General features: G+C 40.3%; 1 protein-coding gene across 1 annotated transcript in view; it reads right to left on the bottom strand.

The window, feature by feature from the left end:
* Window positions 1-5265: 5265 nt before the first annotated feature.
* The window catches only part of LOC130483052 (bifunctional heparan sulfate N-deacetylase/N-sulfotransferase 3), an 81704-nt gene continuing 63038 nt past the window's right edge, over window positions 5266-23931 (bottom strand). The window contains exons 6-13 of the mRNA XM_056855946.1: window positions 16935-17117; window positions 15402-15498; window positions 14376-14499; window positions 12764-12938; window positions 11917-12087; window positions 10487-10596; window positions 7194-7296; window positions 5266-5518 (exon numbers count right to left, since the gene is read on the bottom strand). Coding sequence (XP_056711924.1) covers window positions 5399-5518; window positions 7194-7296; window positions 10487-10596; window positions 11917-12087; window positions 12764-12938; window positions 14376-14499; window positions 15402-15498; window positions 16935-17117 — 1083 coding nt within the window. The 3' untranslated portion in view covers window positions 5266-5398. The remainder of the gene's footprint in view (window positions 5519-7193; window positions 7297-10486; window positions 10597-11916; window positions 12088-12763; window positions 12939-14375; window positions 14500-15401; window positions 15499-16934; window positions 17118-23931) is intronic.

Raw genomic sequence — 23931 nt, 5'->3', positions numbered from 1 at the left:
ATATGTGACACATGCTTAAAACAGTAGTGGCTGGAGCTAATAAAACCTATATTGGCCAGAAGATTCAAAGGCAATTTAAATGTCACATATAAAAACACTTCAAGAGGTGCTTGAAAATATTTTTGTCTATCACCTATTTCTAGACTGTTGTCTTCCATCTGAGCAGTCCCTCTTCTACCACCCTTCAAAGCAGCATCCCTTCTTGAAACCCAAACCCTAAACTGCCTTTGATTGGGACTATTTAGAATTGTCTGGTACTTCTCTTAAGACAGTACCTGTACAAGCTCCATTTAATCTACACCCTATTCATCTATCTCTTCATTTTCCTTCTCTCTGCCCATCCCACAGCAAGCAGAGGAGCAGAACAGATGAAGGAGCCATCGGCACAATATGTACTCATTGCAAAGCACCAGGATGTGCATGTGGGAAGATTTTAAGAATGTAATAGGAAGACCATCAATTCCTGAGCTAAAACTCACTAGAATATTCTCGACACTGGCTCTGTGCTGGTGCAAATTCCATCCCTTCTAAGGAAGGTGACTTCTAAAGAGAACAATTAGGTAAGGGGCACAACAACAAAAAGGGATAGCTCAATTTTATTTGTTTGTCTAATTTCTGAAAAGTTTCAAATATATGGGGAAAATCCTGAGCAAAGTAATAGTCCAGAATTTTCATTTCAAAAGATGTTACCTTAGATAACTATTCTATATCCAATGAAGTGAAAAAAGGCATTGAACTGGTGGTGGGATGTGAGGTCGGATTTTCCAACATTTGCAGTAAGCATTTTGTGCCTCCGTATTTTAAATTTTGGAAAGCTTGAACCATAAAACTCGTGCAGACAGCCCCAAACTAGCTGAACTGCTGACTTTGACAAGACCAAACTAACAATAATAATGAAAAGGACAAGGTACAGACAGCAGTGGCCCAGAAGTAAGGACAATGCAAAAGGATAAGTTCCAAGAAGTCTGCTGACTGAAGAGGGCAGGGGCACAGCCAGTCTGAAAAAAGGATCTTTAGCATATGGCCAAGCAAAACCACTGAAAAGAGGCAATTAAATCTTGAATGTATAAAGATTCTACATAACTTTGGACTAACCAGAGAATCCATATAGGAAGGAAGATTACCCTTAGATAACAGGCCCAGGTTAACCCTTTTTACTGGAGATGCTGGGGATTGAGTCTAGGGCCTGCAGCTTATGACCCCTCTCACATCACATCATGTTTCTTAGTTACTGAAAGGGAAAGAAGAGGAAAAGCTGCAGGGATATTGTTTTTTGTGTGTGAAACAAAAACCCTTATTTGTAATAGCTAGTTATGACTTAAAATTGTAACTAGAAATGGAGCCTGCTATATGCAAAGAATGATCTCTACTACTACAACCACTGAACTATGGCTCAGACCCACATTATGCAGTTTAAACAGTTTCCATTCAGCCAGCACAAGGCTGTTAGATCTCTCACTTTTGACAGTGTAAAGTTCTAGGCTTTTTTTCTGTGTAGTGTATGACTGTTCAAAGTAATTTCTGTAAGTTTCGCTGCTGCTCTTCTTTATCGCAACAGTATGGAACTGTTATTGCAGCGCACGTGAAAAATGCTGGCACCTAAGATAAAAAGGTAAATGACAAGGCTATAAAAGAAGCAGCCACCCAGAATAATGTAATTCACATGGAAACAGCAGGCAGCTTTGTATTTTTTAACAAAGAAAAACCTCTCAGGCAGTTGTTTCTGTAGAGCATTATCTTGATGTCAAGATTCCATAAATGCTGAAAAAATAGTGAAAATCTGCGATAGAATAAAGTCACTACCAAGTGGCAAAGTCGTTTTCTTATTAGTTTATTGTCGCACAGCAGAAATCATGCCACTATCAGAAGAATGTCTAGTTTCATTTTATTAAAAAATTTCAGAAAAAATTTCCAGCAATTTTCATTCAATGTGAATGAGAATAATATTACATCTATAAACACTGAAATATCTGTTTTGTACTTCCTGAGGAAGCTTCACATTTTTAAAGCAATAATAAAGTATAATCTGTACAATATATTCTGGAAATTAGTTTAATTCCTCATCATTTGGGCAAATGCTGCAGCCCATGTGTTTTGTTGAATGACTTCCAATTGTTTGCCTCCATTTAGTGTTTATTCCCTTTCAGTGCTTAGTCCTGCAAACAATCATAACACTGATTTTTACTTTAACAGTTACTTGGGACAACCAGCATTCACAGTTATATCCATGAGTTTTCACAAGAAATATGTTAACAGTGAGCCTGTAAAGGAACGGTTTGGTAGAACATTTTGTGTTGTCTAAGCAGATAATGTACTACTAAATATCTATGTGAATGTCTGGATGCTTTAAAGGTTCGATCTTCAAACTTTCTATCTTTGGGGAATTAATCTTTCTCCTATTAACTTGGAACCCCTAGGTTTGTCATAGAACCCTTGTGCATTGCAAAGGGTCCAGGGGCACATTCTAGGGTACACTCATATGAGCACATGAATCTGCCTTTGTAGTGAATCAGACCATTGGCCTGCCTAGCTTAGTGCTATTTATTCTTAGCTGTCATAGTCTCTTTGAGGTCTTGGACACAGAAAAGTTCAGCAACTGCAAGTCTTCAACTAGAGGTGCCAACTGTATTGTACTCTTGACAGCCATGGTCCTCTTTAACCTCCATTTATGTGGGCAGAGGCCAGGCCTGTTGGGTCTCGCCACTGGCCCACATGGATTGAGAGCTTGGCCTAGAAGACAGCCAGTATTTCTCTGTGTCTACCTTTTCAGTGTGTTTCAACTTACGTTTCAAGGATGCACTGTTACCATTTCCTCAGGCTTCTCCAGAACACCGTTTCCAGACCTTCAAAGGAAGCTATATCAGCTCTGTTTGGTAGAATATTGGACAAAGTGACCACATTGCTGCACGGAATCCTTCTTCATAGATGAAAATGATATAGTGAAGCTAAGCAGGGTCAAGCCTGGCTAGTATTTGGATGGGAGACCTCCAAGGAATATCAGGGTCGTGATGCGGAGGCAGGCAATGGCAAACCACCTACCTCTGAACATCTCTTGCCTTGAACACCTCAGCAGGAGCCACCATAAGTCAGCTGTAACTTGACGGCAAAAAAATGTCATATCCAATTTTACATTTGTAATAAAGCAACATTATCAGGGATATGATAAGAATTCTTGGAAAAATACTGGGGGGGGGGTTCCTTCTTGAAGAAAGGGCTAGTTTTCACAAATTCCTGTCACCCATCCATGGGTGTTTTTTATTTTGTCATCAAGTCACTGCTAATTTATGATAACCCTGTAGGGTTTTCAAGGCAAAAGATTTTCAGAGGTTGTTTGCCAATTGCCTGCCTCCGCGTACTTCATAAATGGGGCACAATCTGGCCAATTCTGTATGCTGAGTTACTAGGAGATAGAAGCATGCACATACTTTTCCCAATGAAATAATGGGAACTAAAAATTGTGTCGCTGGATCATGTGTTATACCTACAGAGAACTGTACTGAAAAGGTACATAATAGTTGTCTTAATTCTAGTAGCTTGGTGTATCGTTAGTGATTTAGCCATATAATTCTGACTCAAATATCAGTATATTTGATTTGTAATATTAACTAGCATTTCCTACAAGTTTCATTGTTCTAGTCCTTCAAAATATCACTGTAATCAATTCCAAACATTTTCAAAAATTTTGTTGGCAACTTCTCAACTTAATTTTTTGTGCACAGTTGTTTTTTTGCCAACAGCCTGTGTTCTTTTCTTATATTAATTTTGTATCAGTTTGGTTTTTTAAATATAATATACAATGTCTTTCCTGGAATGGTGAACAAGTTTCAGTCTGCACATATTAAAGACCATAAAACAAATCTGATTTGATGGTGTCTTAGCAATCAGCAGCACTGATTCAGGCATGGAGAACATGCCTGAACAACCTGGCAGCTCATATTTCAGCCTAGTATCTTTATCACCATCTTATGGCTGTGGAATCTTTTCCAGGTTCAGATGACTGAAAAAAACCCAATAATTCTTCTAATGGCAAAATTAGCTACAGAAATTACAGCTATTGTACTGATATGATGCTTTCACAGTCCCACAAATATGATACTTTTATAGATTTGGATTGCATCTCCCATCCCTAATGTTTTGCCTCATAAACATACTGGTTTAAACAATTTCCATGTGCATTAGATATTTTCTGTTTAATCAAGTCTCCTTGAAAACCATTGACCTTGTGGAAATGAAGTGCTAGTGGAAGAGAAAGTATGCTCCCGCCAGGGGATATCTAGCATGTACAAGACTTGTTCACAGGATCCAAGTCATCAAGCCTACTTGGTTCCTTTGCACATGTTCTTGTTTGTTGTATGCAAATTAATGTAGTAAAATCGTGTTCCTGCCTGGATTTTGCAGCAGTCAAAGGCCCTGATCCAACAGAGGGTAAATGGAATGAACAAGAAAATGTGCTTAAAGGGAGTCCTCTGAAGCTAGCAATCCTTACTGCATGCATAGTTCTGGCCCTGATCCTTGAGCGCAAGAGAGCGACATGTACTGAAGTCATGAGGGCAGGGGGGAATCAGCTATGACAACCCTCTCCCTCTTCCAATGGTCATCTGTTAAAGCAGAAGACACAATGCCTACAACCACCCTCAGATAGCTAACAAACAATAAACCCTAATTCGGTCCATAATGTAACTTCTTTTCAACTGTGTTTCTTACTGATTTAGCTCATGGTACAATTTCTCATTAGTTGTGTACTCCTAAATAACATATGGTTTCAGTCCTGACTATATGACTTCTTTAAATGTCTAATTCCACATTTTGAATCAGTTTGCATCTATCTGGCATTTTGTGCTACATGTTTTCTCATTTCCCCCCTTAAAAAAAAAAAAAGACATATCATTGTACTCAAACAATCTGAAAACTGAACAGGCAAGCAGTGGGCTACAAAATCAACATATGTCACAATATTCTTAAACTGATATGTATATAATATATAAATCTGTAAATATTACTATGATGTTGGACAGTTGCGTAGCTTTCCTTCTGTAGTCTGGACCAATTACCTCTCCCTGTGTGTGAACAGCAGTCTCAGTCCACTCAAAGTTCTCCTTTGCTAGCCCCACAGAAATGAATGGAAGTAAAACAAGATCTCTTCTCCCTGGTAGATTATGCCCTCGCTCTGTTTTCAGAAATGCAAGAATTGTTAGGAAATACCGTGGGCCTCCAGATCGGTGACACTCAAGCACACACATTTTCACAGTTCGCTTGCCAGGATATGGCAGAAACTGAATTCTTTTGTTCTCTTTTGAAGAGATATATTTCCCAACAGCTTTCTAGCAGCTACTGGAGACGGTAGGTCTGGTGACGAATCAAGTGAGGAGAAGCTCTCTCGACAAGCTTTCTTTCAGTGCTATCTCACTTTCTGCAGCTCCTGTCTCAACCACGATGGCAGGGGTTGTCCCAATTTGTGTAGGAGCTTTGACAGTTCCACATTGTGATCTCTGTAGTAGCTTGACAAAAAAGCCCTGCACTGATGGGATACAAAAACTGATATTGTTATTTGGTAAAAGGCTACAGTGCTATTTCGATGGTGCTTTTGTCTTTCCATTTACTTTAGCTTGGTCTCAGATACGGCTTTTTTTCCATTTTGCAAAACACATGTAGAACTGAGCCTTGGCTGATGGGGAATCCTCCTCCTCAATCCAGCTCAGTAACTCTGTAGGTGCATGGAAGCAGGCTCCTGGTGTTTATCCCAAACTTGACAGTGTTTGCATGATCAACCAGGTCCTTTCCAGTCCAGCAGTCGGGATGATGTGCATGAATCCCTTTCAAAAAGATTAAGTTCTGCTGGACAAGAGGCAGCAGGAGGACAGCACTATTTCCCCCTTCCCTACAAACAGCTGATCAGTGGGATTTTGTCCTCTTTTGAAAGAGTCACAGCTGTTCTATACATGCTCCAGTGGATTTGTGGGTGAAAATGTGTCTTAAGGCCAAGGTTAAGATTGCAACTGTTTTAAGATGGAATAAATGGGCCATTATGTAGACTTAATTAGGTTAGACCGTGCTAGAGGGCCTAACAATTTTCATGTCAGAGTGGGGAGATGATATAAGCAATGTAAGATTTGTTGCTACAGAACAGCCACTGTGGTATTTCTTACATTCCCACAAAAACCAATGCACCTTTATAAACAAGAATATATAAAACTGGCAGACCAACCCCACTCAGACATGAAACATGTTGGGTAACTTTAAGCCACTCCTCTCCCTTAGTCTAACCTACTTCACGCATGATAAAATAAATGAGGAGAGAACATTAGGACAAGATAAAAATGCACCAAATGCACCAGATCAGTGGTTCTCAAACTTTATCAATCCAACAACCCCCATTCTCATTGGCAATTTTTCATGGACTCCCCAAACCCTCTCCCCTTCCTCACTGGCATTCATCACAAAGTCTCTTCAAAGCCCATGGGGCAAGCCGTGTATGTCTTGTGGAGGCTTCTGACCTCTCTTACCCGTAAAACAAAATAGTGAGACCCTTATCAGCAACACTTGAAAATAAAATTCACTGGGACAAAGGCGTCGTGACGTTTCTCCTGTTGAAAATTAAACCACTGGTAATTGCAAGGCAGACAACAGAAATAAAGAAAATTCAGTAGTCTTTACACAAGCACAGCTAGAGATTAATTGTAGATGGTACACTTAGTGAATAAGTTGGCTAGTGTTACCTAGCACTTGGAGCAACCACAAGGTAACAGTACTCAACTTTTACCATAGTCCTTTCTGAATACTATGGATATATAATCACATGGATTTTGATCCAGCCAGCTTTTTACTCCGTCTTATCCAATGTCTGTCCATAATACACAGTGGGTAGCCGTGTTAGTCTCATACCCTACCAGAAAATATTTTTGTTAGTCTTTAAGGTGCTACTGGACTCTTGCCCTTTTTGACTACTTGTCCATAATACAGATATGGCTTTTTACAGGGAAGGTCCCAGAGTAGCTTCTTTGGTCGTCAGAGCTGGCTGTATCCAATTCACTGGGTTTGAGCCAGCAAACCTAACCACTTCTAAGTCTCTTTGATTTGAATGGGAAAAACTAAACATGATTTTGAATTTTCTCCAACTGAAATTAACGGGGTTCTGAAATAGTTTATACTGGCTTGGATCTTATCCATTTTATATCTGAAGAGTAAGGATTTACCTCCGAATCCATTGCAGGGTATTTTCTGCCTTTGCTTTTCCCAAGACATTTTGTTTTTCCTTCTTCCAGGAGCTGACACCAGAATCCTTTGTGTGAATCAAACCTGAAACATGTAATGCCTTTAGACACAACTCTGGAAACGCTTTCATTTACCAAATTAAAGGGAGGGGGATAAACAAACACAAGTTTTATCTCACTGTTATCTCACCAACATTCACCAGTTCACACACTGGCCTCCTAACGATGCTTCATGTGTTGAGGCCACATGTGCAGCCAAGATACCGCAGGTGCACACTGCTGGAGCATCTCCTCCCAGTTCTCCCTTGCCCTGTGCCCGCTACAAGGAGAAGGCTGCTGACACTGCCTGCTCACTATTGTCACAGCAGTTTTGCTTTTACTTAGCAGAAGGAACAAGAAAGTCACTGTCTGATGGTTTGCCTTCTTTGTTCTCTTGGCATTAGCTGCTGTAGCCTAAAGAAGAAAAAGGAGCTGGTTTTTATACCCCGCTTTTCTATACTGTAAGGAGTCTCAAAGTGGCTTATGATCACCTTCCTTTCCCCCCTCACAACACGCACCTTGTGAGGTAGGTGGGGCTGAGAGAGTTCTGAGAGAACTGACTGGACCAAGGTCACCCAGCAGGCTTCATGTGGAGGAGCAGGGAATCAAACCTGGTTCCCCAGATTAGAATTCGCCGCTCTTAACCCCTACACCACAAAGATGGAAGGCAGAAAAAAGCAGGTAAAGGCAGACAACTCCAGAGAGAGCAAAGAAGGCAACAACTAGGTAGCGACTTTCTAATCCTTCTGTTAAATAAAAACAAGACTGTGGCAACAATAATGAGTGGACAGCATTAGTGCTATCCTGATGGGATAGGAAAGTGGGATGGAGAGTGCAAGGGAGGGCAAAAGAAAGTGTGACGGTAATATGTGCCTGTAGTGGCTGTCTGTGGTGTTAGAGGAGAGTTTTACGTTTACCATGGACTACCAAAAAGATAGGATATTTTGGAGGTCATTAATTCATGGGGTTGCCATAAGATGGAAGCAACCTGAGGGCACATAACACACACACTGTCTGTCTGAGTCAATGGCTTCTATAGCTGCACAGAGGCTTTTATGCATAATATTGCATTAACAGACTAACACATGAGCCAGCACAGAGAAACATGAATATGTTCCCATTGCTTCTGCAGGCCTTCCATTGGAAGACTGACATCTCTTTTCCATTAGCTTTGTGTCACTGGAACCACTCTGAGGAAGTTAGCTGCTGAACCATAAAGATAACATAAGAACTGCTTGCCCATGAGAAGGAGCCCATAAGGCAGCTCCTACCACCAAGAATGAAGTACTAATTTCTGTAAATAATGGCCTTTGTGTGGGAAAGGAGCTGGCAGTCCCATGGGTGCTTTCACGGGGCCTGAAACTCTTCCTATCAATGTTAGTTACTTCCACATTGCAGTGTTATCATAACGAGCCCCTGTGTTAACAGTTTATGCATGTAGAATGTGCTTTTGATTGATTTGTTTCTGTTAGTAAAAACACTAAATCTAGATGTGTTGCTATAGAAAGTGTTTGTTATATGAACATGCTTGATAAAGGGAAAACATTTATACAGGATTAATGAATTCTGTGTCTAAAGAGATAAGAACACAAGAAAAGCCATGCTGGATCAGACCAAGGCCCATCAAGTCCAGCAGTCTGTTCACACAGTGGCCAACCAGGTGCCTCCAGAAAGACCACAAACAAGGCGACTGCGGCAGCAGCTTGTGTTTCACAGCACCTATTATAATGGGCATGCTCCACTGATACTAGAGAGAACAGGTATGCATCATGACTAGTATCCATTATGACTAGTAGCCATGGATAGCTATCCTCCATGAACGTGTCCACTCGCCTCTTAAACTGGCTCTTAAAGATAAGAAATAGCCTGTTTTTCCAGCAACCAATCAACGTTTTGGAAGTTAACTGGAATAAACATGTTACATACATTGTTGCTTAAAGCCACGGGTGGCCAAGCTATATCACGCATGGTACAAACAGCAGCAGGCATTAGTGGCACTTAATGACAGGGGCACAACAGGCCCTGATTGGGGCACAGGTAGCCTACTTCCTGTCTTCCTCTCCCAGGCTGTGATTCTAATTAGTTCCCAGGCTTTGTAGACAAGAAAGAAAATCACACCAGGAGTGGCCAAAAAAGTTTGCAGACCATTAGGTTAAGCAAAAACTGGGGATGTGCTATTTCATATAACTGAATTAACCAACAACAACAAAAGACACAGGAGGCTAGTTTAATTCAGAGTATAATTTTGTTGGAGCCATATGAGAGAACTCAGAAGAATGGGTTACTTTGAACAGAAATCTTTTAAGAAATCATTGCCTACAGCCTAGGGTAGTCAGGAAAGAAAAGCATGCTCTGGAATTAGATGTAAATAGGAATAATTCACAGCTTCCAGGTCAAGGGCTATGGTGTAAAAGAGGTTTGCAAGCTCAATGGAATTACTCTAGGGGTGAATTTGGTCCATTATGTCTTTACAATGCACTTGACTTTATCTCACTGAAGATAAAGTCAGTTTTTGCCACACAGTCTACAAAAAAAGAACAGCACAATTGATGGAGAGGCGTTAAACAGGGGACTGTCTGGGAAACGAACGCCATTCTCTTCTGAGAGCGTCTTATGAAAACCGGCAATGGAGATTTCACACAAAGGAGTAGGCTAAGGTTATCAATCTCATTTTAAGGGCAAGTGAATAAATGTTTGAATGAAAATAGTTTGTGCACATGACTATTTATGACATACACAGTGGGTGCCGTTTCCCTGACACGGGCATTGTTGTGTGTTCCTGGCAAGTTTAAAGAGGAGCAGTGCCTGTCCTTCTCGCTTCTTGATGGTGAATCTTTTGCTGCTGAGCAAAGAAGTGGAAAGGCATTCCCCGCTTTCTGTTCATACAAAAGGCAGAACCAATTTCCAGAAGGAAGCCCTCGCTTTGTCTGTCTGGTGCCCATTCCAGAGCAGTTCAACATACGCATGTTGAAAGCCTGAGTCACAAGAGTAATATTTCTTCCCAGAGGCTGTGCACAGCTCACAGTGTTGTTATGAATTAGTTGGATGCCCTTTATCAGCACTGATGATGTGCCAGTTAATGTGGAAATAGAATTCCCCCCCCCATAAAAAGTAAATAGAGAGCCTTTTAAAATGGCATGTTTGATTTCTCCACATCAGAAACAGTCTTCAAATGGCTTCTTTTGACATTATTCCATTATGCGTACCGTGTTAAATAAATCAGTGAATTAACTCACGTTAGGGCTTCTGAGTAATTATAATGAGGAGTAACTCCCAGAAACTTCTGAACTTCATCCATAACGATAGCTGGGTCATTTCTCAGTTGCTGTCCATCAATAATTAGTAACTGCAAGGAAAAAAAACTCAGCCATAAATATTGTATTTAAAATTCATTATATTTCAAACTTCAAACTCATTTTTTTCACACAGCTGAAGCTCAGTCTTTAGGAAAGAAGAGAGGAGCCCCCGGGATCAGTAACAAGTCCATTCATATTTATCACCATATTTAATGATCTAGGACAGAGGTAAATGGCTCACTAATTAAATCTGAAATGATATTTAATTGGAAGCTGCTTCGGAACCCAGTGATGACAGAGAAATAAAGCTGAGGGACCTGGAGAAATTAGATACAACAGTAAAAAACGGAATGCGATTTGCCCTGAAAAATGCAATTAAATGCAGCTTGGGGGAAAAAAAGTAAACTATAAAACATATCTGTGTATTTTCTCTTATTGCTCAGTTTGGTGACAACGGATGTCAAAAGCAGAACAGAGAATCCAGTTATTCTGGGCATGAGCCATGCTTTAATTGCTTTTTATCCTCTGTGATCATCACAGGTGAACAACTCTCAGGTGAGTCAGCTGGGCAGCAGATCTCAGAGCTGAGAAAACGTAGCTTCATGTCACATCAACATTCGTTGACAGATGGTGAATCACTTACCCTTTCCATTGGGCACTATCTTAGATGAACACTGCAGAACCACAGCAAGGATACTGCTAATGACTCTTCACATAAAATCTTATCAAGCAGTCCTTGCTCAGTGTTGCTAGGACCCCAGTGGGATTTATAGGGGTGCAAGACATAAAAGATTTAAATACAAATGGAGAAGTAAAGTTACTGCAGCCTCTTAAGCTGAGGCACTGCTCAAACGTGGCTGACATTTATCAATCAATTCAGTGAGACAATGATACTGATCTTTTGGTGATGCTGAAGAAGAAGAGTGGGTTTTTATATGCTGACTTTCTCTACCACTTAAGGGAGAATCAAACTGGCTTACAATCACCTTCCCTTCCCCTCCCCACAAGAAGCATCCTGTGAGGGAGGTGGGGGTGAGAGAGCTCTCAGAGAGCTGTGACTAGCCCAACGTCACCCAGCTAGCTTAATGTGGAAGACTGGGGAATCAAACCCAGTGCTCCAGATTAGAGTCCTCCAACTCAAACCACCGCTCTTAACCACTACACCATGCTGGCTCTCCTGATGAAGCCACTGCTACCTGAGATACACCAAAAGTCCAGATGATTGTTTAGACAATGGTTTGGGATGAACAGGCTGTCTACATTCAAAAGCAATTTCATAAAGAGCAACATTCCATCGCAAAGGAGATACCAAAAACAAGTAGACTATTCAAATGGGTATGGAATATATTTCAGAGATCACTGTTATTTACCTGATAAGGTGGAAAGTAAGCGAGCCATCTTTCAATATGAGTGGCATACCATCCTGGTATGAGACATTTCTTCTGGAGAGCCTTAAGCTCTGCTGAAGCATGATGCCCAGCGGTGATGACTTGATAGAAGGTAAACCTGAGAGCAGCAGGGTCTTTGTGTGACCGCTGATGCTGGAAAAATAATATATTGAAGAAACAGAGACTGGGAAGTAGGGCGGCCAGCTTACAGACTGAAAAGATATTACTCTGCTTTTTAATGTGTCACCAAGAAAAATACTGAATTAAACCATAAGGAACAATGGCCTGGATCCTATAGACGAGTTCTTCCATGCATGCTAGAATCCTCTGCTACGGAGCACAGTTCCTCTTCATCTAGCATTTCTGTTTGCTCAAGATCAGCGCTTCTCATCAAGCCCTTGTGCAAACAGAAGTGCTAGCAAAACAAGCATGTTCCGTGGCTGTCTAGCATGCACAGAATGTGTAGCTAGGAACCAAGACAGTAGCTTTTCATTATTCAGAGATACATAATGTATGAAATGTCACATCTGTACTAAGAATTAAAAGAAAGGATCATCAAGTCTTCATAGACAGGTAGTCTTTTCTAACGTTTTGGTTTGGAAATGATTTACCAGCAAAGGCTAAATTTGAACAGTTTTATGCTTCAGACTGTAATTCAGATATATAGTGTACATGCCCTAACTGAGCGATCCTATGCAGTTACTCCAGTCTATGCCTATTGATTACAGTGGATTTGGACTGGAACAACTTTACATAGAACTGCTGTTAGAACAGCAGATCCTAATCACGTACTGCATCTAGAACCTGCATAATTTCTTAAAGCCTTTACCTGATACCAGGAGTATGCTCGATCTGATGGGTCAATGAGAGTGGTGATAATTTTTGCCTTGGGAATCAAAGAAGCTGCTCGCTTTGGGGCTTCCTCAGAATGGAAATAGTTGGCACTCTTCTCAAAGAGGAAGTCAGTAGTGACATTAGATGGCACAGGAAAGAATTCCATGTACCTACAAAAAGAATTTGTCCATTAGAATTGTTTTGAAGTCATAAGAACTGTGCAGAAGGGAAGTGATATTGAATACATTAAACATATTTTTCTGCGTAAACAACATACTTTTTACGTTTTTACATATCTGAAGTCATCGATGCCATTGTCAAAGGAAAACAGGCACACTTTTGAGTTTGTTTGCTAAACAGTGAAAGAAGTTTACAAAGGCACCTTGTCTCTCTGTTCATCTGGTCTCATCTTTGAGAGTGACTTAAGAGTAAGAAATTTTGTTTGAGCGTGCTGTCTTGTATTAGCTTGCCTTAAGGTGCCTTTGGCTCAGGCTGCAGTGGTAGAAAAGAACAACTGTCTGTTATGAACTCTGGCATCTAGCAAACCTAGTTAGGGTGAACAATGTATGCTATTGCCTGGGAATCAATACATACCCAGTTTCCAGGTCTGCTTTCACCACCGTAGACATATTGATTCACTGACAGATCTATAGGCTGTCCAGTATTAGACTTGCTAAATGTGAGAATCCATAGCAGACAGATTTGTCCTTAAAAAGAATGCCTGAGAAATCTCAGTGTATTAGATCCATGGGGCCCTTTTTTTTTGAGAGTGAAAAGAGTGACTGCTATTGATTTCCCCTATCCTACTCTAGGCTTTACACAAAACCAATAAGCAACTTTTTCCACAATTGTTCAGGGCAGTCCCCATTTGCCTCTGGTTCGGCTGAAGGGGAATACAGGTAAGACATGTAAAATATTTGTAAAGTAGTTACTCTCATGTTTGTTCTTCCTGGTTATTCACCATATGCTATAAAATGAAGGGAACAGCTGTTGTTCAGTGGTAGAGCCCATGCTTTAGTGGGCACAGAAGGTCCCAGGCTAGTTCCCGGGCACTGCCAATTGAAGGATCTCAAGCAGCAGGCACTGTGAAAGATCTTCCTCTGCCTAAGACTACTGAAAACTGTTGCAAGTCTAAGTAGACACTACTGAGTTAGCTGGACCAATGGTCTTGCAGTATCACACATTCTTTATAAAGAAACACCAACTTTTGAGGAAATTTAAGAACTACAGCAGTGTCTCTTTGCTGCATTATTAAACAAATGTCATATTGCTTAAATGGCCATCTGTAGGCTCAGAAATTTAGTTGTCTGGAAAGTGGCTGATTTCCATTCAAAGTACATTGACAGACATTTTAATGAGAGCTCTCTTTCTTTGCACAATCAGAAATGTTTCATTGTTGAAGATTTATAGGTATTTCCTGTCACCAAAAGGAGGGGGAAAGCACTCAAGCAGATATTTATTGTATTCGCATGCACTTGGTTTTTAAAGAGAAATTAAAGTCCATTTTAATCTGCATATAAACACTCACATTAGGAATGGTCATGCCATTTTTTTTGCATTGTGCACAGTATAGAAATTTTTAGATTTATACTAGTAACCCATCTTACCAATCAATCCCCCTGTGGTAGTTATTTCTATTAAAGAACTGTACCTCCTCAAAGGTTTTGGGGCTGGGGGAGTTACTAATGATGGAAGGATGCATAATCAGGAACAAATACAAAGCAGTTGTGCCTGTAAAGAGAATAAAAGTCCAGAAGTTGAAACAAGATGTACAGATTCTGTCCAATAGATCTTGATTTCACATAAGCGGAAGTAAACCCCTTGTTTTCAAACTGTGCAGCGTTATCAACCCATTTACACCAGCAGAGAACTAAAGAATAGTTCTTAGCATCATATACAAAAAAAAGCTCTCTTCAATGAAAAAAACAAGCATTGTCTGAATCAAGTTTTCTTGGGTCACCGCTGAACTGGATCTTATTTAAGCAGCAGCTGATCAGCAGTGTCTACACTGAAAAGTCACCCATTTGTGTTGCAATAAGTAGTTGCACCACTTTAGAGGAGAGCAAATGTTTCCTGTAAAATTTAGGGTACAAAAATATTGAGTTTCATCTTGTAGTCTATTATCATGGTTATGCCGAATCAGCTAAACTAATCTTTCCTTGTGCTCCCATCCCCATGCTGACTTTCAACCTTTCTGTTTTTCACACTTTGCCCTGTTACTGGGGAAGTCTTTCTTCAGTCTACGTTTCTGGTTGTTCTGAAAGTGGTCTTCCACACTAATTTATCCGACGATACTGCGTAATTGTGAATTTTTCCACTGAGATTTTAAAAAGCCATAAAGCATATAACAGAGTGCCAGGCAAGTGTCTTCACAAAAAGGCACACATGTTGGACAGGGGAAGAACACAGTACTTGCCAAGCTTGGGACAGACTTTTTGGTTTAGTATATTTGTTTAGAATTCAACAGCAAATCTAAAATAGACATATCAGGGGGTGCAAGTTCTGTGAAGTGACACAATGTTGGTTTGTGCCATATTGGTTCATTCAGTTGCAGTGCAGAAAAGTTCTTATTCACTACTGTTGCCAGACAATCTTTTCTCTACCAAGCTCCTTAAAATACAATATACTCTTACCAGTTTTCTGGGGTCCAATAACCAGGAATTTTGGTAAACGATCACAAGTTTTTTCTTTTGACCAGATATCTCTGTGTCGCTTGTCATCACAGGGATTCTAAATTGTGGAGGGGAAAATAAACCACCAACATTACAATTGTTTTTGTTCACCAGCTAAACTGTCTAGTGAGGGAAAGCACATTACTTTTATCGAAACATAAAAGCCTTTTATTGACATTTCAGCAATACAGGGAAAATAAATATTGTTATGTATTATAACATTTTATTTACTGTAATCTCAATATACATTTATCTGCTCACTACATACATGGAACAATTAAAATTTAGTATTTAAATTCAATAAGGGTGTGAATTTAAAGGTACCAGTTTGTTCCACTCTCTTTTAGAAAGAAGGGATTCAGTCATTCAGAGTGCAATCAACTTGTTTTGAATTCACATCACTCGTTTTATGAGTTTGCTTCAAAGAAAATATTACTGTTGTTATTGCACCAAACTATGTTGCGAACTGAAATCCAGGGTTGTTATGCAGAGGCAGGCAATGGCAAACCACATCTGAACGTCTCTTGCCTTGAAAACCCTATGGGATTATCCTAAATCAGCTGTGACTTTATGGCAAAAACAAACAAACAAAAAACCTCACAACAGATTTGACATGCTAACTGCAAGATTTTTTAAAATTGCCTTTCTGTAAATTATTATTTTTTGTTCTGAGTCTTAAATCTAGAATGTTGTACAATTTTGTATGTTTATTATACACATGGCTACACTGTATGAAATATCTTATTCAGTTATTAATAAACAGAGAGAAAGAAAAATATGGGGAAACAAAGGGACAGTTAAAGTTCTAGTATATTTGTACAGGTTGAGTATCCCTTATCCAAAATGCTTGGGACCAGAAGTGTTTTGGATTTCGAATCATTTCAGATTTTGTAATATTCACATATACATAATGAGATACCTTGAGGATGGGACCCAAGTCTAAACATGAAATTCATTTATGTTTTATATACACCTTATATATAAACCTTATACACATAGCCTAAAGATAATTTTATACAAAATAATAATAATTTTGTGCATTTGGGACATTGTGAGGAACCTGTTGATGGTGAAAGCGGCCTGCACACATGCTATTTTATCACCCGCTGGGGCCTTCAAAAAGTTTTAGATTTTGGATCAATTTGGATATCAGTTTTTCAGATAAGGGATACTCAAACCTGTCATATTTAATCAGCAATCTGAATATGTGTTTAACCAGACAGAGATAAATAACCCACCACTGATAATACTAGAATTTTTAAAAATCTTGATAAGGGATACTCAAACCTGTCATATTTAATCAGCAATCTGAATATGTGTTTAACCAGACAGAGATAAATAACCCACCACTGATAATACTAGAATTTTTAAAAATCTTGGTCTTATGATACCATATGCAAAATAATTTGATTGCACAGACGGTTAAGCAAATTGTCCACCAACAGGCTAAAAAAATGCAGTACTCTCTGCTATGCTCCTGTTTAGTAATCTTACCTGCCAAAGTGGGTCCCTTTGTTCAGGGAACAGCTCAAAGTACTTGTGAGCCAGCCGAACAGGAGGAAGAGTCTGCAACTTCAGGTTGGTCCAACTTTGAACAAAATTGGCCAGGTTGACAAAAGTGTACAAACCCAAGCGGTCATTCCCATAGTTGGACAAGTGAGTCATGAAGATACTGATCTTTAAAACAAAAGATAGGTGTTTTTTTTTTTTGCTTATTGTATCACTAGATGGCAGTGAAGGCACAGGAAAGATGTTATTCTACATTCTTTGTCCTTAAAAGTGATAAAGTTGTTTAGAGTACACATGAAACACACATTCTTAATTACTTTTAAAACTTGTCATTTCACATTGGAGATGACAAGGGCCTCTGCGTTTATCAGTCTGTGAGGCTTCCAGTTTTTGTGCCTCCTTTGCTAGAGGCATGCCTTGGAGAAATTTTCTTCTACCAATACCTTTTCTGTGCCGGTGTCACCTAAGTGACTTGTTGATCTTGCTGCTCAAATCGGCTGTTGAGAATACTGCATTACATGACACTTACAGCCAAAAGAATCCACTAGATGCCAGGGGGGAGAGCAAAGGACATGGGGATGTGGTAGATGCTATGCGCAGATCAAAAACTGTCAAAGAAACAGCGATGGATAGACATGGTGAACTTAGGTCCCTTTCATATGGGCTCTATAACCCGCTTTGGCTTCTGGAGGCAAATTGATTTTTTTAAGGTTTCACACAACTTAAGGATAAAATGCTGTCCTCCCCCAGCTATAGAAGCCTTAATCTGGGTTTCCCAAAACCTATTTTGACCTGCTTTTGTTGTGTTTTATCCTTAAGGTGTGTGAACTCTTTGGCCTTCTGAAGCCAAAGTGTGTTTAAAGAGCCTGTATGAGAGGGACCTTTAAGGGAAAAATAAAATCTCTCAGCAACCTTTTCAGATGTTACATCTTGGGCATTCCCACCGCATGTATCAGGAGAATATGCTATGTGTGATCCTCCCAATACATGTGGTTGTCATTTTGAGTGAACAGGACAATGCAGTACATGCAGTTGGAAATAAAGGTTTGTTGCAGGTTTTGTTCAAGCTTCATAATATGCATGTCGCCCTGTTCACACAAAACACTAAGAGGCAAGGGAGCAGCAGGGGGGTACTAGAGGTGGGCCCCTTCAACTGTGTTGTTGGATAGGGTAGGGGGTGCTGGGGTTGAGTTTGTGGAACCAAGGGGGCAGTGGCCCGAAAAGTTTGGGAACCAATGATTTAGATTATTGATAGGAGGAACTGTGCAAAAAAAGATACTCAAGAAAGCTTACAAAAATTAAAATATCAAACTATAGAATGTCCTGTCAATAAAATACATAGAACAATAAGACAATTCAATGCAGTTTATAAAAACAGCAGATAAAACCTTGTAAAACTGTAACGCGATTACATGGAATTCTAACATGGTGGCTTAGGAAAACAGCATAATTATATTAAACAAAATGCCTGGGCAAGCAGAAAATCCTTTACCTGACACCTAAAAGAACCGGTTAGTTGCCAGAGATATCTCTATGGGGAGAGCTTCATTTCGCTGTTCAAAACTAGGCACTCTTCACTTTGAAGGGAAAGGCTGCAACGCTAAGAACACTTTCCTTCTGAGTAGACCTATTACAACTGCTCCCTAAAATGCCATCTTTTCCATTCTAAATATGACTCTACAGTAAAATGACGTAACTAATACTGTATGTGGCTGTATTACACTAGAAGTGAAAACATTTTATTAAAGAATTCCTACAAATGATTCTGAGACTACCTTGGGAATTAAAAGGGTTTCTTGGTTGTAAAGGAAAGGAGGCCTTAAAAAAAATCCCCGTTGTATTAGGGTCTAGGGTTTGCAGCTTTCAGGTCTCGTGGATTTTAAAATATTGTTCTCTGAGCTAGGTTTCCACTCCCAATGCTGTGCAATTCTATTTTTGTGTTTCTTCCTGAGCAGCATTTGCAAGAAGCAGAGTTTCACAGAGCATTTGTTTAATGAGTGTCACCTTGTGACTCTTCATGGTTTGTGACACAAGCCTGGGGCTTCAGTTTTGTTACTCTCGAAGGATAAAGGGATATAGGGAATTATAAATTATAGAACACAATCACCCTCCTTTTTAAGCTGAAATTGTAAAAAAAAAAAGAACCTTCAAAAGATGTCTCTGTTCCCTTCAGACAAGGAATAATGCATTTTTTGCCTCATGTATAACCTTTTCAAAGTTCCTTTATTATTTTTAGTCTCAAAACCATAAGCAGTCCAGAAAATGGACTGTTGTTTTCAACAAAGATATAATTGGAAAGTTTCCCCGCAAAAATGTAAGCTTGATTTTTCAGCAGCTTCTCCCCCCCCCCACCACACCTGCGCTGACCTCTGACATTTATAATGTCAGTTCACCTCTTGGCAATTCTTTACCTGCCAACAACTTTAGCTCTGCACTAAGGGTGGGGGGGAGGGAAAGAACTTGAAAAGGTTAGCAGTTCAGAGAAAAATACGTATTATTCTTCCCCTGAAGGGAATCTCACTATAATACTAAGAATGTTGCACACGAGGTTTAAAAAAACTGGACTGAATAGATCATAATAAATAATCTTCATTGTAAGATACACTATCAGGGCAGGGGAAGAAAGTCCACACAGACCTCAGATTCTGTTTTTCTACAGCTCTGTCTCCTCTTTATTGTGAATAAATTTATCTGTGGTACAGAGACATCAAGGCCATTTATGCATGATAATTAGCAGCTCTTCCAGGCTGAATTGCCCCACATTTTTTTTTGAGTTTTTCACAGTGAACCGTCGTTCGGAACTGCATACCTGCTTCGCATTACTTAAGAGCCTCTTTAACGCGACCGTTTGTATTTGCTCCTCTGCTGCGAAGAATCCCCTCAAGGACACATGCAAAATCACAGCTGCACGTTAGCTATGCAACCGGCGATTGCTAATGGCTATGCAAACAAGGAACAGGCAAGTGGGGGGTGGAATTTCTCTTTTGCATTGGGACCATGAATAGTCATTTTAAGGGTCGCATTTTTAAAAAGAGCTTTGAGTGAGCTTCAAAATTGACCCAGCTTAAATGGTCCAAGAAATGCTTGTTTCAGACCATGTTGTATAAAAGGAAGTCTTCTTTAATTTTTTTTTTAATGTTCCATGTTTATACAACAGAGAATGCAGAATCAAGACCTGGACAGGATCCGAAAATCAACAAGTCTAGTTAGTCATGTCTTTTGCATTACAGCAGGAGGACCAACTCATTATAGATATCACAGATACTGCCTACTGCTCAAGTAGCTCAGTCATTGAGAACTCAATTAGGGGAGGGGCTGTGGTTGAGTTTGTAGAACATCTGCTTAGTATACAGAAGGTCCCAGGTTCAATCCCTGGCATCTCCAGTTAAAGGGACTAGGCAAGTAGGTGATGTGAAAGACTTCTACCTGAGACCCTGGAGAGCCACTGCTGGTCTGAGTAGACAATACTGAATTTGATGGACCAAGGGTCTGATTCAGTATAAGGCAGCTTCATGTGTAATTAGCTTCTGGTACACTGCTTGGTCTGATGCCAGAGAAGCCACCTAAACATTTGGCATGGAAGAGGAAATTCCACCAAGTACACCATCTCCAGCCACTGCAGCTGTAGGAAGCGAGGAGGCAAATTCTATTTTCTATATTTCCTGGACAAATTCTATTTTCCAGAAAAGTCTTGGATACCAGAATTGGGCACTCTAAGTGCATTCAAAATAGAACTTGAGCGTGCACAAAATATTCAGCACATCACAATAAGCTCCCACAGGGTAGATGTATAAACAGGACTGGTAGTATACACAAGAGAAGTCTCTTGTAGAAATGTAAATGATGACACTTGTCTTTTCGTTAACCGGAGTGCGCTTCTTCAGACACAGAACAAAATTACATAAGGAACATTTTACAAAACTGATATTTTAATGTAAGTTTTAAGAAAGAAATCTTTCAGGCAATAGTAGATTTCATTATACAGTCTTGTTACACATTTCCTATATACAGTCTTGTCCTCCTTAGCAATTTCCTAGTGAATATGTGCGGTCCAATTAGTCTCAAGTAAATGCATGTCCTTCAGCACAGCACTGGTGGCCTGTATCACCCCTCTCCCTTTTAGAACATGACTGACTGAATTCGACTAACCTTCCTGCCCTCCCTTCAAACTGCATCTTCCCGTGACAAGAGCCTACATTATTCTATTACATCCAGCCTCCTTTGAAAAGTGTCCCTGTATGAGCATTTCAGCATCTAGTTTATTTCAGTCTAATATGCCCACCCTCCTTCACCTTTTCTCCCAAATAATCTGCACCCTCTCTCTTTTTCTGGAATTCAACAGTCTTCCTAAGGAAGCAAACCAAATGCAGAACATATTCTGAATGATTATTTAGAATACACTTGGCCCAAAACTAGTGCCTAGTTTCTCACTACCATCATATTCAGAACAGTGGAGTCTTTTCTCATTGCACCTGTTTTCCTATAATGCAGAAGCCTGCAGGTAAACTGTTTCCTTTTGACTTCTAGCCAGCACATCTGTAATCTTGAGCCTCAAAACCAAAGTGGCAAAAATGTCTCCCTTTAGATCTTCGCTTGTTCTAAACACCCCAAGGCAACAAGAGTTTTGCTCAGCTTTCAGTTTGTGCCGAAAAACATAAAAATAGAAGCATTTTGAATAATACAACTTAATTCTGCATGGATGTGATATCAGTTCTTTGTTCCAGCGTATCTTCCCAGTTCTCAAACTGGGGTCCACAAAGGTACTCCAGTGAGTCTGCATAGCACATGATGAAGGATGCTTGAGGAAGCTGATGGCCTGCTGCAGTCCAGAACTTTTAGCATATAGGACATGCTGTTTTAGCCAAGAACAGAACTTACAGGGTGGAAGGAGGGAGAGGGGCCCAGGAAGAGATAGGTTTGAGGCTGCACAAGCCGTGACTTGAACTCTCATAAGAAACAGTCATGGTTACTTTGGTACCAGCAAAGGACAGAGGATGCAGAGTTTCTTTCAGAGCAAAGCGGGGATAGCCATAGAATACACAGCAACTTTGGAAAGGATGGTGGATACATGGTAATCAGGGAAGGGGCACTGTTCTAAGATATAGGTGAGGTTAAGTTACTGATCCTCCAGCAGTACCCATTCTCTCTAGCATGGTGTAGTGGTGGTTAAGAGCGGTGGTTTGGAGTGGTGGACTCGGATCTGGAGAACCGGGTTAGATTCCCCACTCCTCCATATGAGCGGTGGATGCTAATCTGGTTAACTAGGTTTGTTTCCCCACTCCTATGTATGAAGCCAGCTGGGTGACCTTGGGCTAGTCACAGCTCTTAGAGCTCTCTCAGCCCCACTTACCTCACTGGGTGTCTGTTGTGGGGAGCGGAAGGGAAAGTGATTGTAAGTTGGTTTGATTCTTCCTTAAGCAGTGGAGAAAGTCAGCATATAAAAACCAACTCCTCCTCCTCTTCCCCCTTATCTCCACCACAGGTTCTGTTTTTGATCGAGGGGCTTAAATCTAATTCTAATTTGGTTTAATTCTAAAATGCATAATTGCTTTTCTTCCTGAACCACATCCTGGGGACCTATACAGGCTGCTTTGAGTTCCATGACAGAAGAAAGGTAATGTAATAAGTACACAGTTTCAACACACCAGGGACTGGGCAATTGGGAACTGTGGGCAATTCAGCAGGAACTGCTGAAGGGTTCTCCATGGTAGATTATCCCAAAGATGCAACTGATAACCATACAAATCCGCAAGCTTATTTTGTATGTATTTTTTCTCTGATACTATTCCCTTTGCTACTTCAGTGGCCCTTCTTCCTCAGAAACTTGAACTGATCTCCAAAATGGAAGAGAGAATGTTATGTTTGGAAAGAAGGCGGCTGAGGGGAGACATGATAGAGGTCTATAAAATTATGCATGGTTTGGAGAGAGTGGACTAGATAATACTAGAACACGGGGTCATCTGCTAAAGCTGGAGGGTGAGAGATTCAAAACAGATAAAAGGAAGTATTGTTTCACACAATGCATAGTTAAATTGTGGAACTCCCTGCCCCAGGAAGTGGTGATTGCTGCCAGCTTGGAGGGCTTTAAGAGGGGAGTGGACATATTCATGGAGGAGAGGGGTATTCATGGCTGTTAGTTAGAATGGATACTAGTCATGCATATCTATTCTCTCTAGTATCAGAGGAGCATGCCTATTATTTTGGGTGCGGTGGAACACAGGCAGGATGGTGCTGCTGCAGTCGTCTTGTTTGTGGCTTCCTAGAGGCCCGTGGTTGGCCACGGTGTGAACAGACTGCTGGACTTGATGGGCCTTGGTCTGATCCAGCAGGGCCTTTCTTATGTTTTTATGTTTTGTTAGCGGCAGCTGTTTTTCCTGAATCATGTCCAAGATCCCTCTTCTTGATTCAGGACTAACAGGAATTCAGCAGCTAAAATTTCCCATGTGCAGATGAGAAAATGAATGGTAAATTTTATTTGCTGAATTCTTGCTTGCCGTGCAGCCCTTCTGGAAAAAGGGGGGGGGACTCTAATAACCAACCTTGGCAATATAGTTTGAACTAGAAGGTGGCAAGTTACAGTTTAGGAAATGATGTAGCATTCTCAAGAACAGTAACTATTATCAACAGCCTCACAAATGTGTTGTGGCTTGGCCAAATAACCCAAAATAATAGTTCCCTCTTCAAAGCAAACTTACATTGCTGGAGGTAAAGAGTAAGAGCCTTTCTGAGAACTATGGGCTGGATCCTGTGTATTGCTGTCACGGTCTCTGATATAATTATGGTAGTAGAAAAGGGCAAGAGTCCAGTAGCACCTTAAAGACTAACAAAAATATTTTCTGGTAGGGTATGAGCTTTTGTGAGCCACAGCTCACTTCTTCAGATACAGCTAGAGTCAGTCTGTTCTAAGGACATTTGCATTTTGCAAGCTGATGCCAGGCTTTTCATTACACAAACCTCTGCAGTTTGTGGTTCAGTTTGTATG

Source organism: Euleptes europaea, chromosome 9 (assembly GCF_029931775.1).
Source record: "Euleptes europaea isolate rEulEur1 chromosome 9, rEulEur1.hap1, whole genome shotgun sequence".
Lineage (NCBI taxonomy): Eukaryota > Metazoa > Chordata > Lepidosauria > Squamata > Sphaerodactylidae > Euleptes > Euleptes europaea.
Note: the sequence above shows the minus strand (reverse complement) of the source record. Positions and strands in the feature narration are given on the sequence as shown.